This window comes from Carettochelys insculpta, chromosome 8 (assembly GCF_033958435.1).
Source record: "Carettochelys insculpta isolate YL-2023 chromosome 8, ASM3395843v1, whole genome shotgun sequence".
NCBI classification, from domain to species: domain Eukaryota; kingdom Metazoa; phylum Chordata; order Testudines; family Carettochelyidae; genus Carettochelys; species Carettochelys insculpta.
The window spans coordinates 64,008,432-64,031,259 of NC_134144.1; the positions used below are offsets into that span (position 1 = coordinate 64,008,432).

The following is a 22,828-nucleotide window of genomic DNA, read 5'->3' on the forward strand; positions in this document are numbered from 1 at the left end:
GACTCGAGATGAAATACATTTATTTGCCCAGACTGATCTTCCTAAAGCAATTGTATACAGATTTGTCTTCCAAACGAGAGTGTAGGTATTCTTGGTCCTAAGCTCTCCTGGTTTGCACCTATTCACAGCTATTTCAGCATTTCTTATTGTCCTCTCCTACACCTGGTGCAGACTTTCAGGGCTCTGTCTGTCTCCCTCCCTATGGAACTTCTCCAAGGAATTCTCATACGAATCATGAATTCAGCTCTCATCTGGCATGTGATAAACTTTATTTCTTCACCATCAGTGACCTACCTGCTTGTTTTGCCTTCGTCTCCTCATCCTCATGCATTTTCTACTGCTATCTCAAGCTCAACTTGTCTAAAGTTAAACTAACTATAGAGCTTTCCAAGCACTCTTCTGTCTCTTCTCAAATCATTGTTGACAATACCACCATCTCTTTTCTCATTTAGTTTTATGCAGACTCATGACTCAGGCTCCTGACCACTGTGAACTCTGCCTCTCTTGCTTCTGATTTAGCAGCTCAGTTTTGTTCTCTCTATTGCATCTCTAAAGACTCAAGTGATGGGACTAACACAACCTGCTTTGGGAAACTGTCCCATGGTCTAGGAAAGTTCCTCCTTTAGGATCCAGTGTAATTTGTAAGAAATTTGCAGGAACACCTACATGCTTCGCTTCCTGAAAGCTCCTACAGGTCCAGCAAAGTATACACAAATACATATTGAAAGGCATTTGGGATAGCTTAATCAGCTGGGGCTGAAGATTTTTATGTTACTTTGGAAAAAAGATTAGGTCACGGGCGAAGGAGGAACCGAAATACCACCTGAAATGACATTTCTGGATGTTCCAAGAGACTGAACTGTGTCCACTACTAGGGATGGAGTCACTAAATGGAAAAACAATAGGTGTAAGAGGACAGTTTTGCCTTTAGTATCTATTTTTGATTGCCGTTTCAATCTGCACAAGTAATTTATATTAAAAAATCTTAACTGGTACCCAGGACAACTGGAGCCAAGACTAATGTCAGTCCTCAGTGAAATTCTAGTTATAATTAGTTACAAGTTTTAGAATGCCAGTAAGTAAAATATTACAATAACGAATTCGGGGCATGATCTGTCAGATTGACAGCACAGCTGCCTCCTGCCATGTGTGGTAACAAAACAAGGGTCGATTCATGTTAATGATGCTACAGTAGAGGCTTCTTGAGCCATCCCAATCCTCCAAAATGCAGCTGGAAAAATCTTGTTTCACTCTGGCCAAGCCACTCCCCTCCTTGATTCTCTCCTCTGGGCCCCTCTCCCAGTTTAAGCTCCTTGGCTCATCTTCAAGGCTTTGCACCATTATGCTCTTGTCTGCACCTCTTGCTCTTTTATTTTCATACTTTGCTCCTCCTGCTTAACTGTTCCCTTTTCATCCTTCTACTTTTTTCTTTTTGCAAGAACAACTTTACTCTTCCCATGTGCCAGGCATCCACTTTCCTTATCACATCCCTCCTTAAAACACGGCTTTTCCACAAAGCCAGAAACATAAACCCATCAAATAAGAAAGCTATGTCTTATGTAGTGCTGACTGGTAAGAGAACTCTGGGGAGCACACTGGCCGCATGCCCCCTCAACCCCTCTCTAACCCAAGACTCTTGCCTTCCCTCCCTGCTCCACCTCTGCACCACCCTTGCCCACCTCCTCTGGATGCACTGTACTGCTTCTGGTGAGCATGGGGGTGTTCCATTCCCAGCCTTGGAGCAGCACAGCAGGACCAACCGTGAGTATGGGCACTGGTGTGTGCGCGGGGGGTGCATGTGACCCCTTGTGCACCCTCCACACATCATCCCTGGTCTTATGTATCAAAAGGAAGAAAAGCCCTGCACCAAAATGTGACCAGACTTCCTTCTGGCCACCTGGTCAGATTTGAACTGTACTGCCCAGGGCCATCCCAAGGCGGGGTGCAGGGCCTGGGGCAATACTCTCCCTCCTGCTGCAGGCCTCACCCCATGTCTGCTTCCACCCCACCCTGACCCACCCTCTTGCCCACTCCCGCCAACATGACCCAGGGGGCCTAGTGCAACGGCAGCAAGGGCCTCCTCCCTGTGCCCCACTGCACTCATCACACAGGCCGTGGGAGCTGGAGCAACCTGGTAGCCTGCTCCACCCCACTGATATGGAGAAGCTGAGCACAGTGGGCTGGGAGGGCAGGGCGGAGCAGGCTGCTGGACTGCTCCAGATCCCACCACATGTGTAGTGATAAGCTTTGGGCAGCGACCCTTGCTACTGCCATGCACCAAGCCTCCATCATCTCTGGGGTCCCTCTCATCTGTAGGACAGTTGGGGTGGCTGCCACAGAGCATCCAAAAGCGTGGTGCCTGGAGCAGACATCCTGGTTTGTGCTATGGACAGGATGACTCTGGTAGGGACTGTTTGTTTAGATTGTAAACTCATTAGACCATGTCTGCTAAGCGTTCTATGATCTGTGTTTGACCAGTGAAGAGCTTCACCCTCTCTTCCTCCTACCTTTATATCTAAATGAGCCACTCTGCAATTGTGCAGATATTGTAAGGCTTCCATTGTGTCTCTTATGTAGAAGGCTACTTTTTCCTCCATCAGCTCATCATGGTTCATAAGATAATCCAAGAGACGGCCATCCTCCATCCTACAAACAAATGAAAAAACCCAGCTTGAAAGAGAAATCATGTGAAACATGCAGGAGTGTCTGATATTGGAAAATAAAACCACTGTAATTCAAACATGGAGGAAGCTAAATGTAAGGTTCAGCACACAGCTAGTGATATCTAAGGACACTGGCAGGCCATGAAAATGTTACCATGATTATCCCTCAGCCATTAACTTATCAATAGTCTCTGCAAAATCTAGAGTAGCCTCGAGGTATTGTAATTTACTTCAAGACTGATGCAACATAGGGATCCAACATATGGTGCCAGTTTCTCTGAAAATAGTTACACTTATTGGGTTGGTCTGTTGTTTGTAGAGCTGATGGATAATTAGGTAAACAGTTCTGAAGTTTTCACATTACAATATTTTCCTTTTGAAAATGATCCGCTGAAAAATGTCCACCCACGTCTATTTATCTTTGTAGATAAATATGGAAATAGCCCATGCACTCTCATGGGACATTTCCCACCTAACTAGCATTTTCATTTAATAATAACGTCAAGGTCTTCTAATATTAGATTTCAAAGCAGAGCAATATTATTATCCCCATTTGGCAGGCTGGAAATCTGAGGCGCAGGGAGGATGGTGACTTGCCAATGATCACCCAGCGGGCTAATGGCAGAGCCAGGACTAGAGCTCATGTCTCTGGAGTCAAACCAGAGCTCTGTCTACTAAGCAATACTGTCTCCAGAAGCCACTTTTTCTTCACACGGCCAGGGCATTTGCTATACTGTATTTGCCACTTTAAAAAAGGCATTTGAGTGAGATTTGATAGATAGATATTTGAATACAACTTTCAAAATGGACACACTGGGCCACATTAATCTCCCATGTAATCTCACTGCCCTCAGTGGAATAACATGAAACATGAACTTGTCCCAGTGATTCCAAGGCTATGTCTATACTAGCTTGGAAAACTGACATGCTCAGTGTCTATCTTCCAGGGTTTGATTTTGTGCATCTAGCATGGATGTGCAAAATCAACCTCCCAGGGGTTGCAATTGACCCTGTATTCCTCACAAGACATGAGGAGTAAGGGAGGCTGATGGGAGAAACTCTGCTGTTGATCTTCTTCAGTGAGAACGGCTAAGTAAGTTGAGCACAGATACGTCTATTCTATCTACACAACTGACATAGCTAAACTTGCGTCCCTGTAGTCAACTTACTTTGCCTAGACTAGACATAGCCTTAGTTTCCTTTAATCCATGGACAAGAGACAATGGAAGTCCAGCATGTGAGGGGTGCTCTACATGGTGCTATAATCTAAAAAAGGGCAGTGAGCGAAACCCTAGGCTTTTGAAGTCAATGTGACTTTTGTCATGAATTTCAAGGGTCAGGATTTCACCCAGAGCCTCACTTAAATCCTGACCCTTCAGGTACTTACAGCTCTAAAACTAAGATATAAGACGTGGGCGACTCGTAAGTATCGTGGATAGTTATGTACTGAGGATGCTGCAAGTGCTGTAACAAAGCTGCTTCATGTGCAGCCTGCTCCTTCTTCTTCATTTTTTTACTAATGAATTTCACAGCAACGTCTTTCCTGGTGGCTTTGTGAATACATTTCTTTACTATGGAAAATCGACCCCTGGAAGACATGATAATAAAGATATCCATGAATAAATTATGTCTGTTTTTCAGTGCCATAAAATTGATTTTCAAAGTGTTATTTGATTCAGCACATTAATATTTTACAAAGAACCAGATGTGTCTAGTTATTCAGAACTTTCCTCTGTAAAGAACCTGCGTTCCCTGTCTTGGGAGTTTAGATTCACAGGGGATGAGGAAAAAGAGATAACAAATCGTGTCATTTCTCTTTGTACAGTCATTGTGCTGTTGTCCAATGATTTCCCAAGAGTTCAGTTTGCAGCTGCCACCTTTTCTTTTAAATAAGCCCAGAAATATTTTCTCAATAAAAAACAATAACCATTCTTAGGAAACCCAAAGATCCCCCACCACTAATTAAAAATATTTAATTATTTCACCTAATCATTTTGGCTGTATGATACATTGACAAGCAATAATGATTCACTTATACAGAGCAGTTGAGATTTGTCTAAATCCATGCAGAATTGTTCCACAGTGGAAGAACAAAGTGAAATACCGTACTGTTGTCTTGTAACAAAAGAAGAAATTACAGGTAGGAGATGAATTGCACATTGGTCTACAGAGCAAGGTAAAATCCTAACCCATTAATCCCAGAAATGCTGGTCTCTACCACTTAGCCTAAAGAAAATCTCTTAGACCATGTCTACACAGTGTTGTACTCCCAGCAGCTCCACACTAATGAGCAGTCTCACAATTGCAGATGGCTTCTCATTAGCATATTCATACCACTAATTAGCATAGCTGCACAAGATTTCACTCCCAGCAGAAGGGGCTGCTGTCAGTAAAGAGGCCATGTGGACATGGGCAACTGGCAACAGAGAGAGGGTTTAGCCAGCAGAGGCATGTCCACATGGCTTTACTGCTGGAAGCCACTTCTGCTGAGAGCGAAATCTCCCATGGCTATGCTAACTAGCCATGCAATTATGCTAATGAGCAACCATTGCAATTGCGAGACTACTCATTAGCATAGAGCTACTGCGAGTACAGCGCCATGTAGACGTGGCCTTAGATTATACTAGTTGTAGATCCTTTATCTTTCTATATTGGCCAACCCCAAGAGGGTGACCTCACCCTGAGTACTTTACATTACCCTTTTGGATTCAGTTCAACAACTCATCTCTATTCACCAAAGCATTCAATTGCATGATCACCTTTAAGTAATATATTTAAACACTTTGTTGGCTAGTGATGGACTTAAGCACATGCTTAATAGCTTTGTTGAACTAGGGCACTGCAAGTTAAGTCTATCAAGATTAACCTGCATTATTGATGTCATGATAATCCAGCCAAACTAGAGAAGTTAGAGCAGATGCCAGCTAAAACTCCCCATGACAGATACAGCTTTTCATACCTAATAGGTTAGACATTGACAGACAGCCATTCATTTCTGAATTACGCTCCTCAGATGATATTCCAATATTGATCTTGAAAGTGACATATTTACAACTGAAATTATATGCATAACTTCATGAAAGAAATGGCATTTTTGAAAAGGTAAGAAGGAAATGCTGCATTTACTTAGTTGATATAAAAATAACTCTGAACATTCTCCTGATGAGAAAGCTTCACGTTATTATTGTGTTTTATTACAATGCTGATATTACCTCCCAATTTCATGCAATTCCACATAAGCAAAGTCAAAGTTTTCTTTCCATGAAACAGTGGCACCATCAGCAGCAGCATCTTTGGGTGAAAAACATATTCAAGAAAGATCAAGGTTAAGGGAAGTTTCTTCAGTAACATAAAACAGGTCCTAATCATCATATTGCATTTAAAAAATTAAGTGTGTTAAATGCAGAATTAACAATTAAGAGTCTATTTTAATATCTCTTCTCCAGACAAAACTCCCAGGACGAGATTCTGTGCTATGTCCCTAAAAGAAGCAGCCCAGGAGAAGAGGCAGTTAAGTTGAAAGACAGTTACCTGTTTGTAACAGGTATTGTTCAAGATGTGCTGCTTATGTCCATTCTGCAATGGGTGTGAGTGTTTGCCATACGCATCGGTACCTGAAGATTTTCCTTCAGCAGTACCCATAGGGTAGCAGCCCTAGCAACACCTGGAATGTCACCTCCGTGGTGGGACATGAAGTGCTGCACGCTGCCCCCATTCTCAGTTCCTTCTTTCTGGAAGCTCTGAGAGTGGAGAAGGAGGGTTAGATTGCAATGGACATGAGCAACACATCTGGGAGAATGCCAGTTATGAACAGGTAACTGCCCTTTCATCTTTGAGTGCTTGCTCACGTCCATCCTACAATAGGTGGCTCCAAGCAGTATCTGTGGCATAGAGGAGGAATTCAAGGCTGTGTTGACCGTAGCACAGCTCTGCCAAACCCAGCATCATCTTTGGCCTGCTGGGTGCTGACACAGTAAGATGTGAACATGTGGACTGAAGACCATGTTGCAGCCATGCAGATTTCATGGATTGTCGAATGAGCTCGGATGATGGGTGGCAGGGGGACCCTTGTGAGCTTATAACCAAGTCCAGATACGGGAGGTGAGCCAGTTGGAAAGCTGTTGAGCAGACACCGGCAGACCTTTCATTCTATTGGTGGTGGCTATAAAGAGATTTGTCTATCTGCAGAAAGGCTTAGTGTACTCCAAGTAGAATGCAGAAGTCCTTCTGATGTCCACAGCATGGAGCCGCCACCCTTCTGCCAATCTGTGAGATAGAAGACTGGTAGGAACATGTCCTGATTAATGTGAAAAGCAGGGATGACCTTTCGTTAAAAGGCTGGGTGTGGATGCAGCTGGACCTTGTCCTTGTAAAAGACTACATGCAGGGGTCCTGAGGTCAGGGTTCTGATCTCTGAAACATCTTGCTGAAGTGACTGCCAAGAACACCACCACCTTCAGAACAGGAGGGACGGGAAACAGGAGCCCAGAGGCTCAAAGTCTGGTCCAAGTGAACTGGAAGAAGGCTAGGTTGAGGTCCCATTGTGGGCTGGGATCCTGAGCCTGGGGACAGAATCTCTCAAGGCTCCCTAGGAATCTCCCTGTCATGTCATGGGAGAAGACCATCTGTCCTTGGATCCACTTGTGAAAAGTGGAGATGGAGGACAGGTCCACTCGGATGGAGGAGCATGCCAGCCAGCCCTTGGCTACTAAGCTGCAGCAGGAGTCAAGGACAGCCTCCGAAGCCCAAAAGGAGAACCTTGTGCATTTCACCCTGATATGTTAGGCATGTAGATGGCTTCTTGTTGCCAAGGAGGACTTAATGGATCTCCTCCGATGAGGTGCATTCTTCCTCATTTAACCATGAAGTATCCATGCTGAAATGTGCAGTGACACGAGATTGGGATGCAGAAGTTGTCCTTGATCCTGCAGTTAGGAAGGGGCCTACGCAGGTTGAACACCATTCTCATGAGCATGCTGAACCAGTGCAGGCAGGGTCATGCCAAAGTGATCAGGGTCACTTGATCCTTGTCTTGTTTGCTCTGATACAAGACTGAACTGGTGAGAGAAAACGGTGGGAATGGGTACAGGAGATCTTTGGACCACATCAGGAGAAATGCATCTGAAAGGAAACACTTTTCCAGCTCTGCTGCCCACTCCAAGAGCAAAACTGCTGGCATTTTTTGTTTTGCTTGGTGGCAAATAGGTCCACAAGGGGAAGACCCCACATTCAGAGTGGGTAGAGTGACCACTCACATTAAAGTCCCTGTTGAGGTGCTCTGCCAGATCACTGTTGACACCCAGGAGACAGAAGGCCTCTGGATGGATGTCGTGGCTGATGCAGAAGTCCCACAGGTGGACTGCTTCTTGGCAAAAAGCCAATAAGCGTGTCCTTCTTTGTCTGCTGATGTTGAGGCCATATGGTCTGTGAGAACTCTCACCACCTTGCCCAACACATGAGGCAGGAAGACCTTGCAAACTAGACAATCCACTCTTAATTCCTTGACATTTATGTGGAGCCTCACCTCCTCCGGGATCCACATTCTCTCAGTTTCGAGATTGCCGAGATAGGCTCTCCAACCAAGATCCAAGGCATCCAACCTTAGCTCTAGGGAGGGAGCAGAGGCCTTGAATGGGACTCCCTCCAGAGCACTGTCCAGAATTGTCTGACTCTGGAGGGTGAAAAGCAATTGTGGGGGAATCATGATCACCTTGTCCAAGTGGTCCAAGACTGGGACTAAGCCAAGACAAGCTACTGCCGGAATGTCCATGTGGTAAACCATATATATATACATGCTGCCATGTGGCCTAGCAGATACAGGCAGACTCTTGACTGTGGTTCTGGGAAACTTGGACGTCTCTTCTATGAGATTTGTCACGGGTTGGAATCTGTCTAGGGGCAGGGAGACCATTATACAAGTCAAGCACTGCCCTGATGAAGTCCATCTTCTGAACTGCATTGATGTACCAAGCAATGGCCGTCCCAGGAACGGTCCCAAGATCTCTCGTAAATGGGGACTGACTATGGTATGATCCGGGGCGAGCAAACTTTTTACGTCAAGCTCAACTTTCATCCCTGCAATTAGCAGGGCCCCCTCCTCAGCCTGTTTAATATAATCCAAATCAATGGACGTTTCAGTTACGTTCATATGAAAAAACACCCTTTCAGCATGTGTAAGAAAATAAGTCCGTACAATGTAAAAACTTTATTAATTGGTATATAAATGTGACTACACAGGCATAAACACAGTAATATATTTCAACATTTTAATGAGATGGATGAGCCAGAGACAGCAGCCAATCATGCTGTGCCCCTTTTTGATATTTCACACACCCCTGAGGGGGCTCCGCCCCCCATTTTGCTCACCCCGGTATGATCTATAGGCAGCCTGGGAATTGTTCATATCTCTGGGGAGCCAATGAGTGTTGCCCCAAGTCTTACCACCTATGCCTAGAATCGAGGGGAGGAAAGGACACATGCAAAGTCTTTCTCCCGTTGTCTGATGCTTGAATGTAGGGCATTGGGGAATGCTAGGGTGATGGTACCTTGAGTGGACTGTGGCCACTGGGAAGGTGAGGCCCATATCAGGCCCAACATAGGCTTGCCCCTGGACCGTGACACAACCTGGGCTGGTGTGGCAAAATCAGGACATCTTGCACTGCTGCAAAGGCATCCAATCCAGTTGGGTCCACCACATGCCGGAGACTTTTATCGCTACTCCTTGTCACTGGAGCAAGATGGGAAGGGCTTGGCCATGCTGCATGAGCCAGCCCCCAGTTCCCTGCCATGGATCTGGGCTCTCTCCCCATCTTCCCCTTGTGCCTGTCGGATGTTAGGGAGTGCCTCCTTGCTGCCATCTTTGCCTTCCCACTTGCTGACCATGGCGTGGAACAGAGCCTGCCTGACGAAGACACCGATGAAGTGCCCCACACTGAGGTTATATGACTTGAGCCAAAGTCAGACCTGGTCTCCAGTGCTGCAGCTAGTGCCCCCTGCTTACAAGGGCCATGAAGTGAATGTCTTTCTGCCTGAGCCCTGACCAACTTGCGAGTGAGGCACTTACTCCTAACATGCCGTTTTCTCAAGCACCTCAGGCAGCTGTTATGTGGGTCACTAACCAGCCTAGGATGCTTGCATTCCAAACATGGCTTAAAACCTGGGAACTGTGGCATGCCTCATCTCTAAGTTAGTCCCATCTGGGACACAAGCTCAGCTAACACTAACATTACTGAGAGAACAATCTCCGCAAAGTTAATGGCCTTTGCAGCAAGAAATAAAGCTGTCTGGAGCACAGCTGTTCCAATGCACCATCACTGGTGGCAAGAAGGAACTGACGGAGATGGAGCCCACAGTGCCCCTTATTCCACTCCTTTGTGGTGCCACTCCAGCACTCACTATGGTTGAAGCCCTAGGGGTATTGCTGAGGGAAAAATCTTCTGGCGCCATGAATGTGGTGAGCACCCACACTCATTACAGAATGGACAAGAGCAAGCACTCAAGGAAGAACCTGAAGTCACCTTTGTGCCCTCCTAGTTCTGGGCTGCTCCAGCAGCTTAAGGAGTCTTCACTATAACAAAAGCAGCCTGAGGCGGAGCCAAGATACAGCAGCCATTGTATATCTACAATGGATCTAGGGAGTGAGCCACTCAGCCTAGGCAGACAGATTTACTCTAGTGAGGATGGAGTTAGTGCATTGAAATAGCAGATGTTACAGCTTGGCTGGAGAGAGCCATACTGGGTCAGACCAAATGTCCATCTAGCCCAGTATCTTGTCTTCCAATAGTGGCCAATGCCAGGTACCTCAGAGGGAAAGAACAAAATAGGAAATCATCAAGTGACCTATTCCCAATTCTGGCAAACAGGCTAGGAACACCCTTCCTTCCCATCATGGCTAATAGCCATTGATGAACAGCAGCGTGCGAACACTGAGCAGTGGGAGTGCTGAAAACCAGCTTCCTACCGCATCTGCCTCCCTGCACAAGCTAGGTGCAGGTATAGTGCCAGGAACAGAGCCCCAGGGCCAGCAGCTGAGACAAGGACTTGGAACCAGCAGTAGGGACTTTGGCAACCTGGATATCAGTGTGTGTGGAGGGCAGCTGCCTGGGACTCCAGTCATGGGGCAACAGGAGGCCAGACATTGGGTCAGTAGCACAACCTCGGTTAAAATCCGGGGGTGTTCAGTTCTGTGCCTGTGTTGGTGAACCTATTCTTCATGAACTTACCTAATTCTTTTTGGACCCTGTTAGAATCTTAGCTTTCACAACGTCCTCTGGCCAGAGTTCCACAAGTTGACTTTGCATTGCACAAAAAAATACTTCCTTCGTGTTATTGCCTGCTGCCTATTAATTTCATTTGGTGACTCCTAGTTCTTGTGTCATGAGGAGGAGTAAATAACACGTCCTTATTTAATTTCTCTATTCCTGTCATGATTTTATAGACCTCTGTCTTCTCCCCCTTTGTCTTTTTTCCAAGCTGAACAGCCCTAGTCCTTCTCATCTCTCCTCATATGGAAGCTGTTGCATACCCCTAATAATTTTTGCTGCCCTCTTCAATACCCTTTCTAGTTCTAATTTTTTTTTGAGATGGAGCAACCACATCTCCATGCAGTATCCAAGATGTGCGCATGCCTTATATTATACAGCAGCAACATGCTGTTTCTGTCTTATTATCTGTCTCATTCCTAAGGATTCCCAACATCCTGTTCACTCTTTTGGCTGCTGCTCACTGTGTGGATGTTTTCAGGCCTGAGAGCCCAAGTTCCAACCTGAGCTGCAAAGCCCACACTGCTATTTCTAGTGTGCTCAACCTAGCCACCTTAATGCAAATCTGTGTCGCCAAGCTAGACCAACTCACAGCTACAGTGTAGACATACACTTAAAACAACATGTGAAGCTGCCCATAACCTTCCTGTACAGCCCTGTACCCGACATACTGTTCCACTTCCATCCCTCCCCCTATGCTGGGGCATGTGAGGGGTCCGTGAAAGACAGACATGAAGATATTTTCCACAGTGCCTGCACTGAAAGTCTCCCTATTGCCAGATTATTTCCCCACCCTGGACTCTGGCCCTTTAACTCAACTTTGGCCTTTTAACCAAGTGGGGTAAGGCTCTGATCCCCACAGAGTGCAGGATCAACCTCTGACACCAAGCTGTCATATTGACTGGCTCAGGGGGCAGAGGAGGAGTCAAATAATACAGCTTCCATGTAAGGGCATGGAAAAGCAAACACTTCTAATGTCACTGTGAGAATGTTTGTAAGATGTGATAGAACCTTTTATATTGCTGTTAACGTCTAGATCCACCAACAAAGACCTCAGTTCTCTGGTGTGAAACATTGTACGTAGCAAGAGTCAGATCTTGTCCAAAAAACTTACAATCTGAACAGGCAAGGCAGAGTGTGGAAAGACAGAAAGTATTACAGGTTGGACTCTCTAATTTGGGATTCTTTGGTCCGGCAATACTTGTTATCTGGTAGGACCATGAATGTTCCTAGGCCACAGAGTCCTAGTGGCTGGGAGTCCAGTATCAGAAAGGCCAGTGGCTGGGACCCCTTCTTATTGATGGTAGGGGTGCCAGATGCTAGGAGCCTTGATAGAAGAGAGTGCAGCTGGACCGGTGGCAGGGGTTGGGTAGTGGCCAGGAGTCTTGCCAGGCTGGTGGTTGGGGGAACTGATGACAGCGGGGCTGCTGCTATGAGGGGAGTGGGGGCCAGTGGCCAGCAGGGAAGCCAAGTAGCTTGGGGAGAGCCTGGAGGCCAGCCACAGGAGGACTGGCATTGACATTCCCTGGTCTGGCAAACTCCCTGCTATGGGACTGGTCAGGTCCCAATGGGGCTGGACGAGGGAAGTCCAACCTGTATTATCGCTGTTTTACCGATGGGAACTGATGCACCAAGAATCAAGGGACCTTGACCACAGGTCTACCCTCTCTCTCCATTTAAAAGTATATTATTACCTGAGGAAATACATTCATATGTTTTAAACTGAGAGAATCTCAGTATACTTTTCTGTAAAAAGAAGTTAGTAATCCTGCCATTTCCACATCTCTGGGGCTTGGGGAGGATCAATATTTGCAATATTTATTTGAAAGCTTCAGACAAGAATGCCTTACAGACATGTAGAGGATTAGTGGCTGGGTCTGCAAAACCCTACATTCAATTAATATTTTTTTAATGATCCACTTTCCAGACAAAGTCAGTGGCATGGGAAGCGGGAGGGGGGTATACATCCCCTGGCCTGCAGGAAGGTATGAGGAATACTTTTATGGAGGGGTGGAGGAATGAAGAGTTTTCTGGGATCCATCCAATACCATTTCCTTTTGGAGAGAAAGGGGTTGTGCTGCTGCTAGGGCTTGGTGAAGGATTACTCAGAGGGAGTTTCTAGCAGTCTCTGGTATTCATTACCTGAATCTCAGCTCTGGAATGGAAATCGGAGAACAATTTTTGTTACAAGCCCAACATTCCCCTGCTCATCCATCAGCTGGCCTCTGTCTTTGCACAAAGTACTCACCATCCTCAGGGAGGCTCACAAACTCTGAGGGCTCACTAGGTAAGCTAATTCCCCAGGGATTGCTGGCGCTGACTCGGAACTGATACCGACAGCCTGGGGTGAGATCTTCAATGACGAGATAGGTATCCAAAGTGGAGGCTACGGACTGCTGCCAGACCTGGGATCCTGCATTTGAGAGAGAGAAAGAGCTAGCTAAAGAAAATGCAGTTCGATTTAGCTCAGAAGTAGAATACCAGTTTTTAATAGCTACCCAACCCTATTAGCCACTACCCTTTACAGGCTAAACAGCAGCATAAGGCCAGTTCATAAAGAAATCAATGTGTGAATGAAGCATAGCCAACAAGAGAAGCATGTGTGAATTCTCTTACTAACTATGTTTCATTCAGAACGTACATGTATTATATGTATATTGTACATGTACTGTATTACATGTACCTAGGTGTATATACAGTGCTTTCTTGTTTAAAAAAAAAAAAGAGAGCGCTGGTACTCAGCTGGCTCACCACCCCTCTCTCCCCGCCAGGGTTCCCACAGCTTGGGCTGCTGGTGAGGCTCTGGTTCCCTGATCATTCTCCTGGGCTCTGGCTCCAGACTGCTGTGTGGTCGGTGGGGCTCCGGCTCCTGGCCCCATGCTGCCATGGATGGCAGGGGTTCTGGCTCCCAGCTCTGTAGCAGCATCCCAACCCCACGCTGCTGCAGGGCCAGCGGGGGCTCTTGCAGCCCCCCAGGCTCAGCTGTGGGAACCTCAACCGGGGACTGGAGGGGAACCCCACAGCCCTGTGGCTGGGATCCCCTCCGGCATCCCTGGCTGCGGGATCCCTGGCTGGAGGGAACACTGTTGCAGAGATGCCAGAACTCAGTACCTCCACCTTCTCCACGCACGCACGCACGCACGCACACACGCACGCACACACACACACAGAGTCACCAAAGTCTGTCTATATTGCAGCAGGTAAAATCCATGTGCTCTTCTAAAAAGGTACAAATGAAAAAGCCTCTATTATTTGTAGTTAGTTTTGACCATTGACCTAGAAATACGCAGGATGTTTGCAATGGCTGGTTCTTGAGTGATTTGCTCAAGACAAGTTTCAATGGGCCTAATTCTCCACTCCATTACATCGGTTTTGAGATGGTCAACTCCATTGTTTAGGGCTGTCCATAGGGTTCTAACTTGCATTAGGCATGTGACTTTTGGTGGTGGTGTAATGGAGAGAAGAATCAGCCCCCCCTTCTGATGGGGCTACCACCACTTCCCACAGCCCATTGGCAGCACATGACAGTTTCCTCATAGCACATCCTAAACTTTGCTTTTCACAATTCCATCCTATTATCTTTTGCAAATATCACCTTGGACCACCCTTTGTCAATTTGTCTCCCTCCCAAACGCTCTGCCCTAGTTATTAACGAAGCTCCACTTATGTAATACTTTTATTCTTTCTTTTAAGTTAATAGTTCTGAAACTGGGGGTAGTGACCCCCAAAGGGTTCATTTGACCCCATTTTAATAGGGTCACCAGTGCTGGCTTAGACTTGCTGGGGCCCAGGACTGAAGCCTGAGCTTTACTGCCTGGGACCAAACAGAAGCCAAAGAGCTTCAGCCCTGACCAGTGGAGCTCAGGTTACATGTCCCTGGCACTGACCCCATTTTAATAGGGTCACCAGTGCTGGCTTAGACTTGCTGGGCCCAGGACTGAAGCCTGAGCTCTACTGTCTGGGACCAAACAGAAGCCAAAGAGATTCAGCCCTGGCCAGTGGAGATCAGGTTACATGTCCCTGGCACATGGCTTCAGTCCTTGTGTGGTAATTTTTGTTTTCAGAAAAGAGTGATGTTGCAGTGAAATTTGAGAACCCCTGATCTAATTCAGTTACTGCAACCCCTGTCACTTTTTTCCTTTTTTTTTTTTTTTTGGTCTCTGAACTCCCCTCAGGTTGCCAATATCCATCTGGCAGTGAGGGTCCCAGAAATGCACAAGCCTTGGAGGTTGTGCCTCACCAGGATTACACTGACTTGGACCAACCTTTGTACAAGGTTTCTTTCCTTCCTTCCTTAAGTGCCAACTGGCATAGGTGATCATGGCCCTCCACCCCTGTCTATTCTGAGTGCCTTCTAGCATTTTTATAGAGCTTCCGCACCATAACCAGGATGTAATACTATCCCATAATTTCTCTCGCTGCCTACCCCTACCCTGTTTACCATCTAATTTCCCCATCGTTACTAGGTGTTCAAGTCCTAATTTCTTCATTACATGTCCTATAAATTTTGCTTGTCTTGTCCTTGTTCTCACTAGCAACGATCTCCTTCCCTGTGCTTCAATCAAAATAGACTCATTCATCCTCTTAGCTGTCCATGGAATACGCAACATTCTCCTTAAAAACCATATTTCTGTGGCTTCAATGGACTTCTCAGTTTGCTTGCTGATTGTCCACGCTTCAGACCCATATAATAATATTGGCTCAATATAACATCGCAAAACTCTTTTCCTAACTTCTACTGAGGTGCAAGGTTTCAGTGAGCATGAAATCTGGTAAAGAAACGTGATGTTGGCTTGATGAGCTTCTCCCTTCGATTACAGAATGAAACGCAGGGGGAGAAATTTTATGACGTATTATTTCCAATGGGAAGAGGGATCTGGGCCTTAGATAGGGTTCTTTGAAGGACCTAGATGAAGAATAAGTTGTCAGGATTCTCAAACCATGTCTGTGGCATACTGGGACCAGCTAAATATGGACCTCTCCAGGAATAAAATTCATGGAAAACAAAACCAAAATATATCCCACAAAACTATGTGGCTGCATCTGGAAATGAGAGTGGTCAACCTGGGTGAAATACAAAAGAAATCAGACAAAAAGGAGTTTCTGTTCTTAAGAGTTTTCGGGTTATCACTCATTTGCAACTGGGTCATCTACAAATGCCCACAAACCCAGGGCAACCATTCCTATAGCCTTTCCTGTGAAGAGCCAGGGACATTGGTGTCTTGTTTGAAAAACAATGGGAACCAGCACAAAGGGTTCTGGGATGCATTGGCACACAGAAAACGCTTCAGGGTGCATATGGGGCTGCACACATCCCCCAGAATCTGCCCCCCACACACATTGTCAGGGCCATGCCACTTCTTCTGAATGCCTGGGTGGGGCAGTTCCACCCCTCCTCCAGAGTGGTGCAGCCCGAGAGCAGCAACTCATGCTTCTCTCAGGCCATGCCACTTCAGAGGAGGGGGGCGCGATTACCTTGCACTCACCAGAAGCAGCGCAGAGCTTCTGCAGGAACAGTTGGGGCATGGGTGGAGCAGATGTGGGAATGGGAGGGGCAGGGACATGTGGCCTGCATGTCCCCTGGAATCCCTACACCGGGCACCTCTGCACTGGAGGAAGACCTGTTTGTAAATGCACTGAATGTGATGTGGAAAGAATGAAGAAAACTGGACCAGCAGTAGCAATCACATGTGGGAAGGAGGCACCGGCAGCCATGTTACCGTTCAGATTCACTGAAGATGGCATGATTCCATATCATCAATAAACAATGTTTAGGCCTGGAGTACAGCATGGGGTGTGTTTTGACTGAGGATGTGGGAGTTGTAGAACATTACTGGTGAATCACTGTAGTATTGGGCATTCACATGGCAAGAGAAGAACAAGATGGAATCATTTTATATAGCTTTAGAGTAAAGAGGCTGAACAGGATTATCTGTGAGGTCCCACTCCAGGCAGAGACAAGGCTTGGCTGCATTGCACCTGAGTCCCCCGCCTTCTCTTTTCAACATCTCCAACCCCTGCCAGAAGGATTCCTGTTTTACAGGCAATTACCAGCCCTTTCTTAATCACCTTACTTTTGTTTCTAATAAAATACTGACTTTGTCCCACAGACACCGCTCCTTTGCAGAACTTGCACTCTGTGCTGAGATCCAAGGGGCAGTTAAGAGCTCTGTGTGGAATCAGGCCTTCTGTATGAAACGCAGCAGTGGTGGGATCAGGTCCCCAAAACGGTGCCCTGCCGTAAAGGCTAATGTTTCCCTACCTTCTTCTCGGTACTCGACGGTGTAGCCCGAAATGGTGCAATTGCCTGTACTGGATGGGGGCAGCCAGCGAAGGATCACAGAAGTGCAGCTTCTTTCCTGAGCGATGGGACGGTTTGGAGCTGCTGGTACACCTTGAAAGCAAAAACCAGAATCCCATCACCTATTGTTGATACCAGGGCCATGGCAAGGAGAGTGGGGACCCTCCTTCTGCCTCAGGCCCAACCCCACCCCACCCCACTCCCACTCCATTTCTTCCCTTAAACCCCTGTCCCTGACCTCCACCTTCCACTCTTTCCTTCAGGGCCTCTAAGTGATGCAGCCAAGGGAATTAGCAGGGGCCTGGAGCTGGCAGCGGGGTTGGGGGGTCAGCTATGCTCCCGTGCTCACCAGTCATGTGGGGAAGCAGAGTTATGTGGCTCCCAGCTGCACTGCTTGAGGGAGGGGCCTTGTTGACAGGGGCGGAACTGGTCCTCACACTCACCAGCAGTCGGCAATGGAGTGATGTGGCTGGGAATCGGGAGCAGAGCGGGATGGGGCTGGATTGCTCTGCTTCCTGCCACCAGAGTCAGTGAGGCAGGGGTAGGTCTGGTCCCTGCCGTCAGCACTAGGCACCCTGCTGATCACCCCGGCTGTGTTGTTAGGGAGAGGCAGGCTGGGGTCACTCCTCTGGCTCCCAGTTACTTCACTCTGCTTCCTGCCACTGATGAGTGTGGGGGGGTTTCCACCTCTTCCCAGAGTTCCTGCCCTGAAATGATGCACTGGGGAGCCAGGGGGCAGAGCCAGGTGCCAGGCTGCTTCACTTCCTGATGCCGCTGATAAGTGCATGGCAGGCCTGACCCCGGCTGCCAGTGCCAGGTCCCTCCAGGCCACCCTGGGATACACAGGGCTCCCAAAGCATGCAACCCAGGGCAGTTGTCCCAAACCATCCTGTGGAGGTGATGGCTCTGGTGGGTACCTTACTGCTTAGAGCATAGACAAGAAACGGCCACACAATGCTGACACAGGAGTTGTCTGGGCAGTGACTGGAGACATCAAGGAACTGTTGTATCAGAAGGGGTCCATACAGTCAGTGATCCTGCTTCTGACACAGATCTACACCAAAGATTTTTGAGGATGGCCAATGTCCTCCTGACCAGAGGTTCTCAGACTTCATCCCACTGCAACGCCCTTGTGACAGCACAAGTTCCTACACAACCCCAGGAGGTGGGGAATGAAAGGCTGAGCCTGTATTGGGAACCACACTGTTCTGGGCTGAAGCTGAAGCTAAAGCTGGAGCATCCTATCCTAGGCCGGGGGGGGGCAGTGGGACCCCATTAAAATGGGGCACAACCCACAGTTTGAGAACCACTGATCTAGATCACAATGTGCTTTGACAGTAGTGCAACGCTATAGCACAGTGGGTGTTTCTTCTTGCTCTCCGCTGGTGCTCAGTTTTGCTCTGGGTATATCTATAACTATGCAGAAGATTGACTTGAGCAGGTTCAATCTTCTGGGCTTCATTTTCCATGAACTTGGTAGGAACGCATGAAAATCATACTCTCTGGGGTTGGCAATTGACCGCTGTGCTCCTCAATATTGTGAGAAGTTTCTTCCATACACCTCCCTCTCTGAGGATGGCCAGGTCATCGATTATAGGTAAGTCAGGTCCAACTAGGAAATTGCCATAGTAGAATTGCATCTCTACAATCAACATTAATGTCTAGTGTAGACCTGGCCTCTGATACCTTAGCTCTCGCTCTCTCTCCCTAGTGATATTTGAGGAACAAAGGAAGGCAAGTGCAGCCATGGTATATTTCAGCATCACTGAGGTTGGCCTGTCAGTATCATCACCTTTCTAACCCTGGAGAACAGCAAGGGGTGAATTTTCACCCAGATACATGGTGATATGTATTTATTCTAACTTTGGTAAATGCTTTGGCGTGCTTAGTCCCTTCCTAGTAGTTTCCACTGCGGTCTCAGGGTCTGATCCAAAGCCCACAGACATTAAAAGATATCCAAGGATTTCACCTCGTTGGATTGGGCCTGGGGTGTGGTGAGTCCACGGAATAGTGGCCTTCGACCAGCCGACATTACAAAAGGTGACGAACAAGGCACATGAGGTGGAATTATTTAAGTATTGTCCAGAATATAGTAGCAGCTCATCACCCACTTACTTTTTTGGTAAATCGGACACATTCAACCAACAGGGCCCATTGTGAGAACAAAAATTGACTTCCTCAATGTTCATGACAATCCTCTTGGGAAGACAGTGCTCTCCCCTGCCTACCTGCCACCCACGGGGAAGGGTTTGCAATGCTGCATGGGACAGTCAGTGTCACATGATGTAAGTTTCCCAATCCCATTGCTCCCTGGCCAGGTTACTGCATCGACAGCTGCTCTTTGATTGATGTCCAGGGGAGGGGAGACTGGGTGAAGAGGTGTGGGGAAGAAACTGTGTTTTGGGCTTTGTCAGCATGGCTGTCTTAAGTTCAGACAGTGGTATCAGGAAACAAGCTGTCCTGAGGCTGGGGGAGGCCAAAATCCAAAATCACCCCTCCCCTTCTCCCCCCCACCTAACCTCCCTTCCCAGCCCTTTGCACAGCACTCTCTCTCTTTCACACCTCCACACCCATCTGCCTCTCTGTGCTCACCCGACTGGTTTGCTGCGTGGCCCAGAGCAGACCTGCACAGCATGCCAGCTGGCCAAAAGGTGCTCTGAAAGCAGGGTATACGTGGGCCTGCAGAGCAGACAGCTGTGTTCAGAACAATGAGCAGAGTGGCCACGGCAGGGATTGTGTGACATTTCCGGAGGCCAAGCACAACCCAGCAAATAACTGAAGTGTCCACATAGTACCCTAGTGTTCTCACCACTGTCAATGTGGTTTACTTGGAGTGCAGCAACTGCAAAGTTAGTGAGCACTAAGGGCCTTGCCAGTGTGGACACCCTGGGCGTTACAGCGCTGGGAGCTGATTTACTGAGCTGTAACTTGCCCGTGTAGACAGAGCCTTTGAAGCAGTTAAAAATGAAGGTGAAAACCTGTACCTTGCACTTTGACTGTAGCCGAGGTTGAAGCTGTTCCATGTTCGTTGGTTGCCACACAGGTGTAAATACCACTATCCTGAGGCATCAGGTTACAGATCTTCAGGGTGATTTCCCCAGAATCACTGCGGGTGTCAGAAACGTCACAATTTAAAATGCTGCTTTTCTAGCTCATATGTGCATTGACTTCTCTTGCAGCTTCCTGGAACAATGATGATGTCTTGGAGCGTACAATGGGCACAGATAAAGGATGTCAATGCAAAACATTAGCGAGACATACATACTAAGGGTATTCTTCATTCTGCTGGGCCAGATTCAGGCCTGTGACATTGCTCCACTGAGTCCAATGAATTTGCACCGGGTTACACTATGTCTGAAGTTGCTGGACAAGATTACATGCAATGGACATGTCATGTATTTGGCAGCCAGGGGCTTGTTGCGGAGAAAGAAGCAACAAGACAAGACAGATCTCCAGTTCTGAAGAAAAAAGCTAATATGAAGGAGAAGGCATCAATGTAAACATATCACAGCACCTGTAAAGGAATGTCACCCAAAGTACCCGAGGGAACCGATCTGCTAAGTATGTACAAGCAGGGCAAGTCAGAGCACAGGAAGGACAACCTTGAAAAACTGGGGGGCTCCAGGGGATCTCTTGGTGGGTCAGCAGGTTTTGATGAATGACCATAACATCTGATTTCTTAGTTTTTCATTTTTCCCTGACTGAGCATTCCTGGTTTCCAGCAGCACCAGAACCAGAAGTACTGGAAAATCTTTTGCAAAAGCTGGTTCCCCTGAGATTTCCACTTCAGTGTTGCTGCCCTGAGGGGGATCAGCTATGTTGGGGATGGGCATTTGAACTCAGACTGAACAGCCAAACTGCACTCAAACTCCAGACCCTGTAAGGTTTGCCCAAAGCTGACTGCAAAGCCTTTCAGAAAATGTATTTTCCTCCCCACACGGTGCTACTGGGATTGAGCCAGCAACATGACCACCTGTGTCTGTCCAAGAACAGAGAACGTTGACTCCCCTTGGAGATCATCAATGCTCTTCTTGGAGCTGGTGGAAGAGATCCTTAGAAAGCCACACCAGACATTGCCTCCTACCGGAGGCTAAGCACATATCCAGCCCATGTCAGGCTGGGGAAATGCAGCCTGCACTTCAGTCTCAAATTTTGATCTCCCAGACTTGGCATACATAATGTGCTACTACAGCAGCCTAGCAAGCTGGCTTAGATAATCAAATCTTTAACGTGTCTTGCAGTCTAGTTGATACAATCACCTCATTTGATGGGACAGAAACCACCCAACACAAGCCAGCATACTTTGGGAATCCAATGCATGAACGTACCAGGATGAAACCGTGTAAGTGCCTGTACTGTTGTCACTATCGAGAATATTTTGATCCGGTCCCTTCCAGGTTATGTTGGGCTTTGGCCGCCCACACACCTTGCACTGCAGCATTACTGTGTCACCAAGCAAACAGGTGATGTCCACTAATGGCACAAGAAATTCTGGAGCCACTGCAGCAAAAGACACACAAAAAGCCTTTTAGCCAAGCAGAAGACATGCTCCCACATCCAGGTCCCATGCTGGAATACAAGCATTCCATCATAGTGGCGTTTTATACAGCCTCATGCACCTGAATGATGTCTTTACAACTTTCGTACCAAATGCAGAGGCTATAAGAGGCTCGGGCTATAGCTACACTAGTGAGTTTTTGTTTTTTTTTTGACAAAACTGGAGTTTTGTTGACAAAACTCGACCCACATCCATACGCAAAATGTGTTTTGCCGACACTCTCTCAACAAAACTCGGCACTTCTGCCGACAACCTTCTGCCTCCCCCAGATGAGGAAGAGCGCCTTTGTGGACAGATTCTGTCGACAAAAAAGCTGTGTGGATGCTCTGGGGGGGCATTCTCTCGACAGACAGGGCTTCCAGGACACTAGGCAGCCCTGTCTACTATGCTTCTGGTTTGCTGGTTTGTCGAGGGAGCAGCTGGGCAGCCTGGCCACCCTGTCAACAGAGCAGAGTGCTTGTTCAATCCACTTTAGTGCATGGCCACACCCTGTCGACAGACGTTTTGTCAGAAAATCTCTTCCAACAGAAACGTCTGTCGACAGATTCTTCTAGTGTAGCTGCAGCCTGGGGGGAAAACTGCTGAAACTGTGACTTCACTAACAGCCAGATCGTGCGGGCCCTATCACTGCTGTGCAGAAGTGGCAGCCCTACAAGAGGCTCTATGGGTGAGGGCCTTCCACAACAGCAGGTTTTCACTTGGCTCCTGGGAAGCAAATCACTGAAAAATGGAGGTGGGGAGGGGGAGAAGCAAGCTGTGTTCCCTGCAGCCTGCTGAAGAGTGCTGGTGCCCAGGGTGAAATGGCATTTTGTACTGTAACAACAGATGGAGCTTCTTGTTCACTCTGGGCAGCTGTGGGGAAGATCGCATTGCTCTGAGAAACAACAAGAAGTCCTGCAGCACTATGGAAACTAACAGATATTTTGGAGCATAAGGTTTTGTGGGCAAAGACCTGCTTCATCAGATGCAAGATTCAAAGTGGTTCTTTGCCCACGAAAGCTTATGCTCCAAAACAGCCATTAGTCTATAAGGGTGTGTCTACACT

The 22,828-nt window shown here is 47.4% G+C and overlaps 1 protein-coding gene across 9 annotated transcripts in view; it reads right to left on the reverse strand.

The window, feature by feature from the left end:
• KALRN (kalirin RhoGEF kinase) overlaps positions 1 to 22,828 on the reverse strand; it is a 489,190-nt gene that overhangs the window by 7,169 nt on the left and 459,193 nt on the right. For 8 of the 9 annotated variants that reach the window (XM_075000963.1, XM_075000961.1, XM_075000962.1 and 5 more), the window contains 7 exons: positions 21,554 to 21,725; positions 20,210 to 20,331; positions 17,187 to 17,318; positions 13,173 to 13,337; positions 5,876 to 5,954; positions 4,051 to 4,251; positions 2,508 to 2,646 (listed from right to left, as the gene is read on the reverse strand). In XM_075000963.1, coding sequence (XP_074857064.1) covers positions 2,508 to 2,646; positions 4,051 to 4,251; positions 5,876 to 5,954; positions 13,173 to 13,337; positions 17,187 to 17,318; positions 20,210 to 20,331; positions 21,554 to 21,725 — 1,010 coding nt within the window. Of the gene's footprint in view, positions 1 to 2,507; positions 2,647 to 4,050; positions 4,252 to 5,875; positions 5,955 to 13,172; positions 13,338 to 17,186; positions 17,319 to 20,209; positions 20,332 to 21,553; positions 21,726 to 22,828 lie in introns of those variants that run through there. The other variant, XR_012646382.1, reaches the window with a different exon arrangement.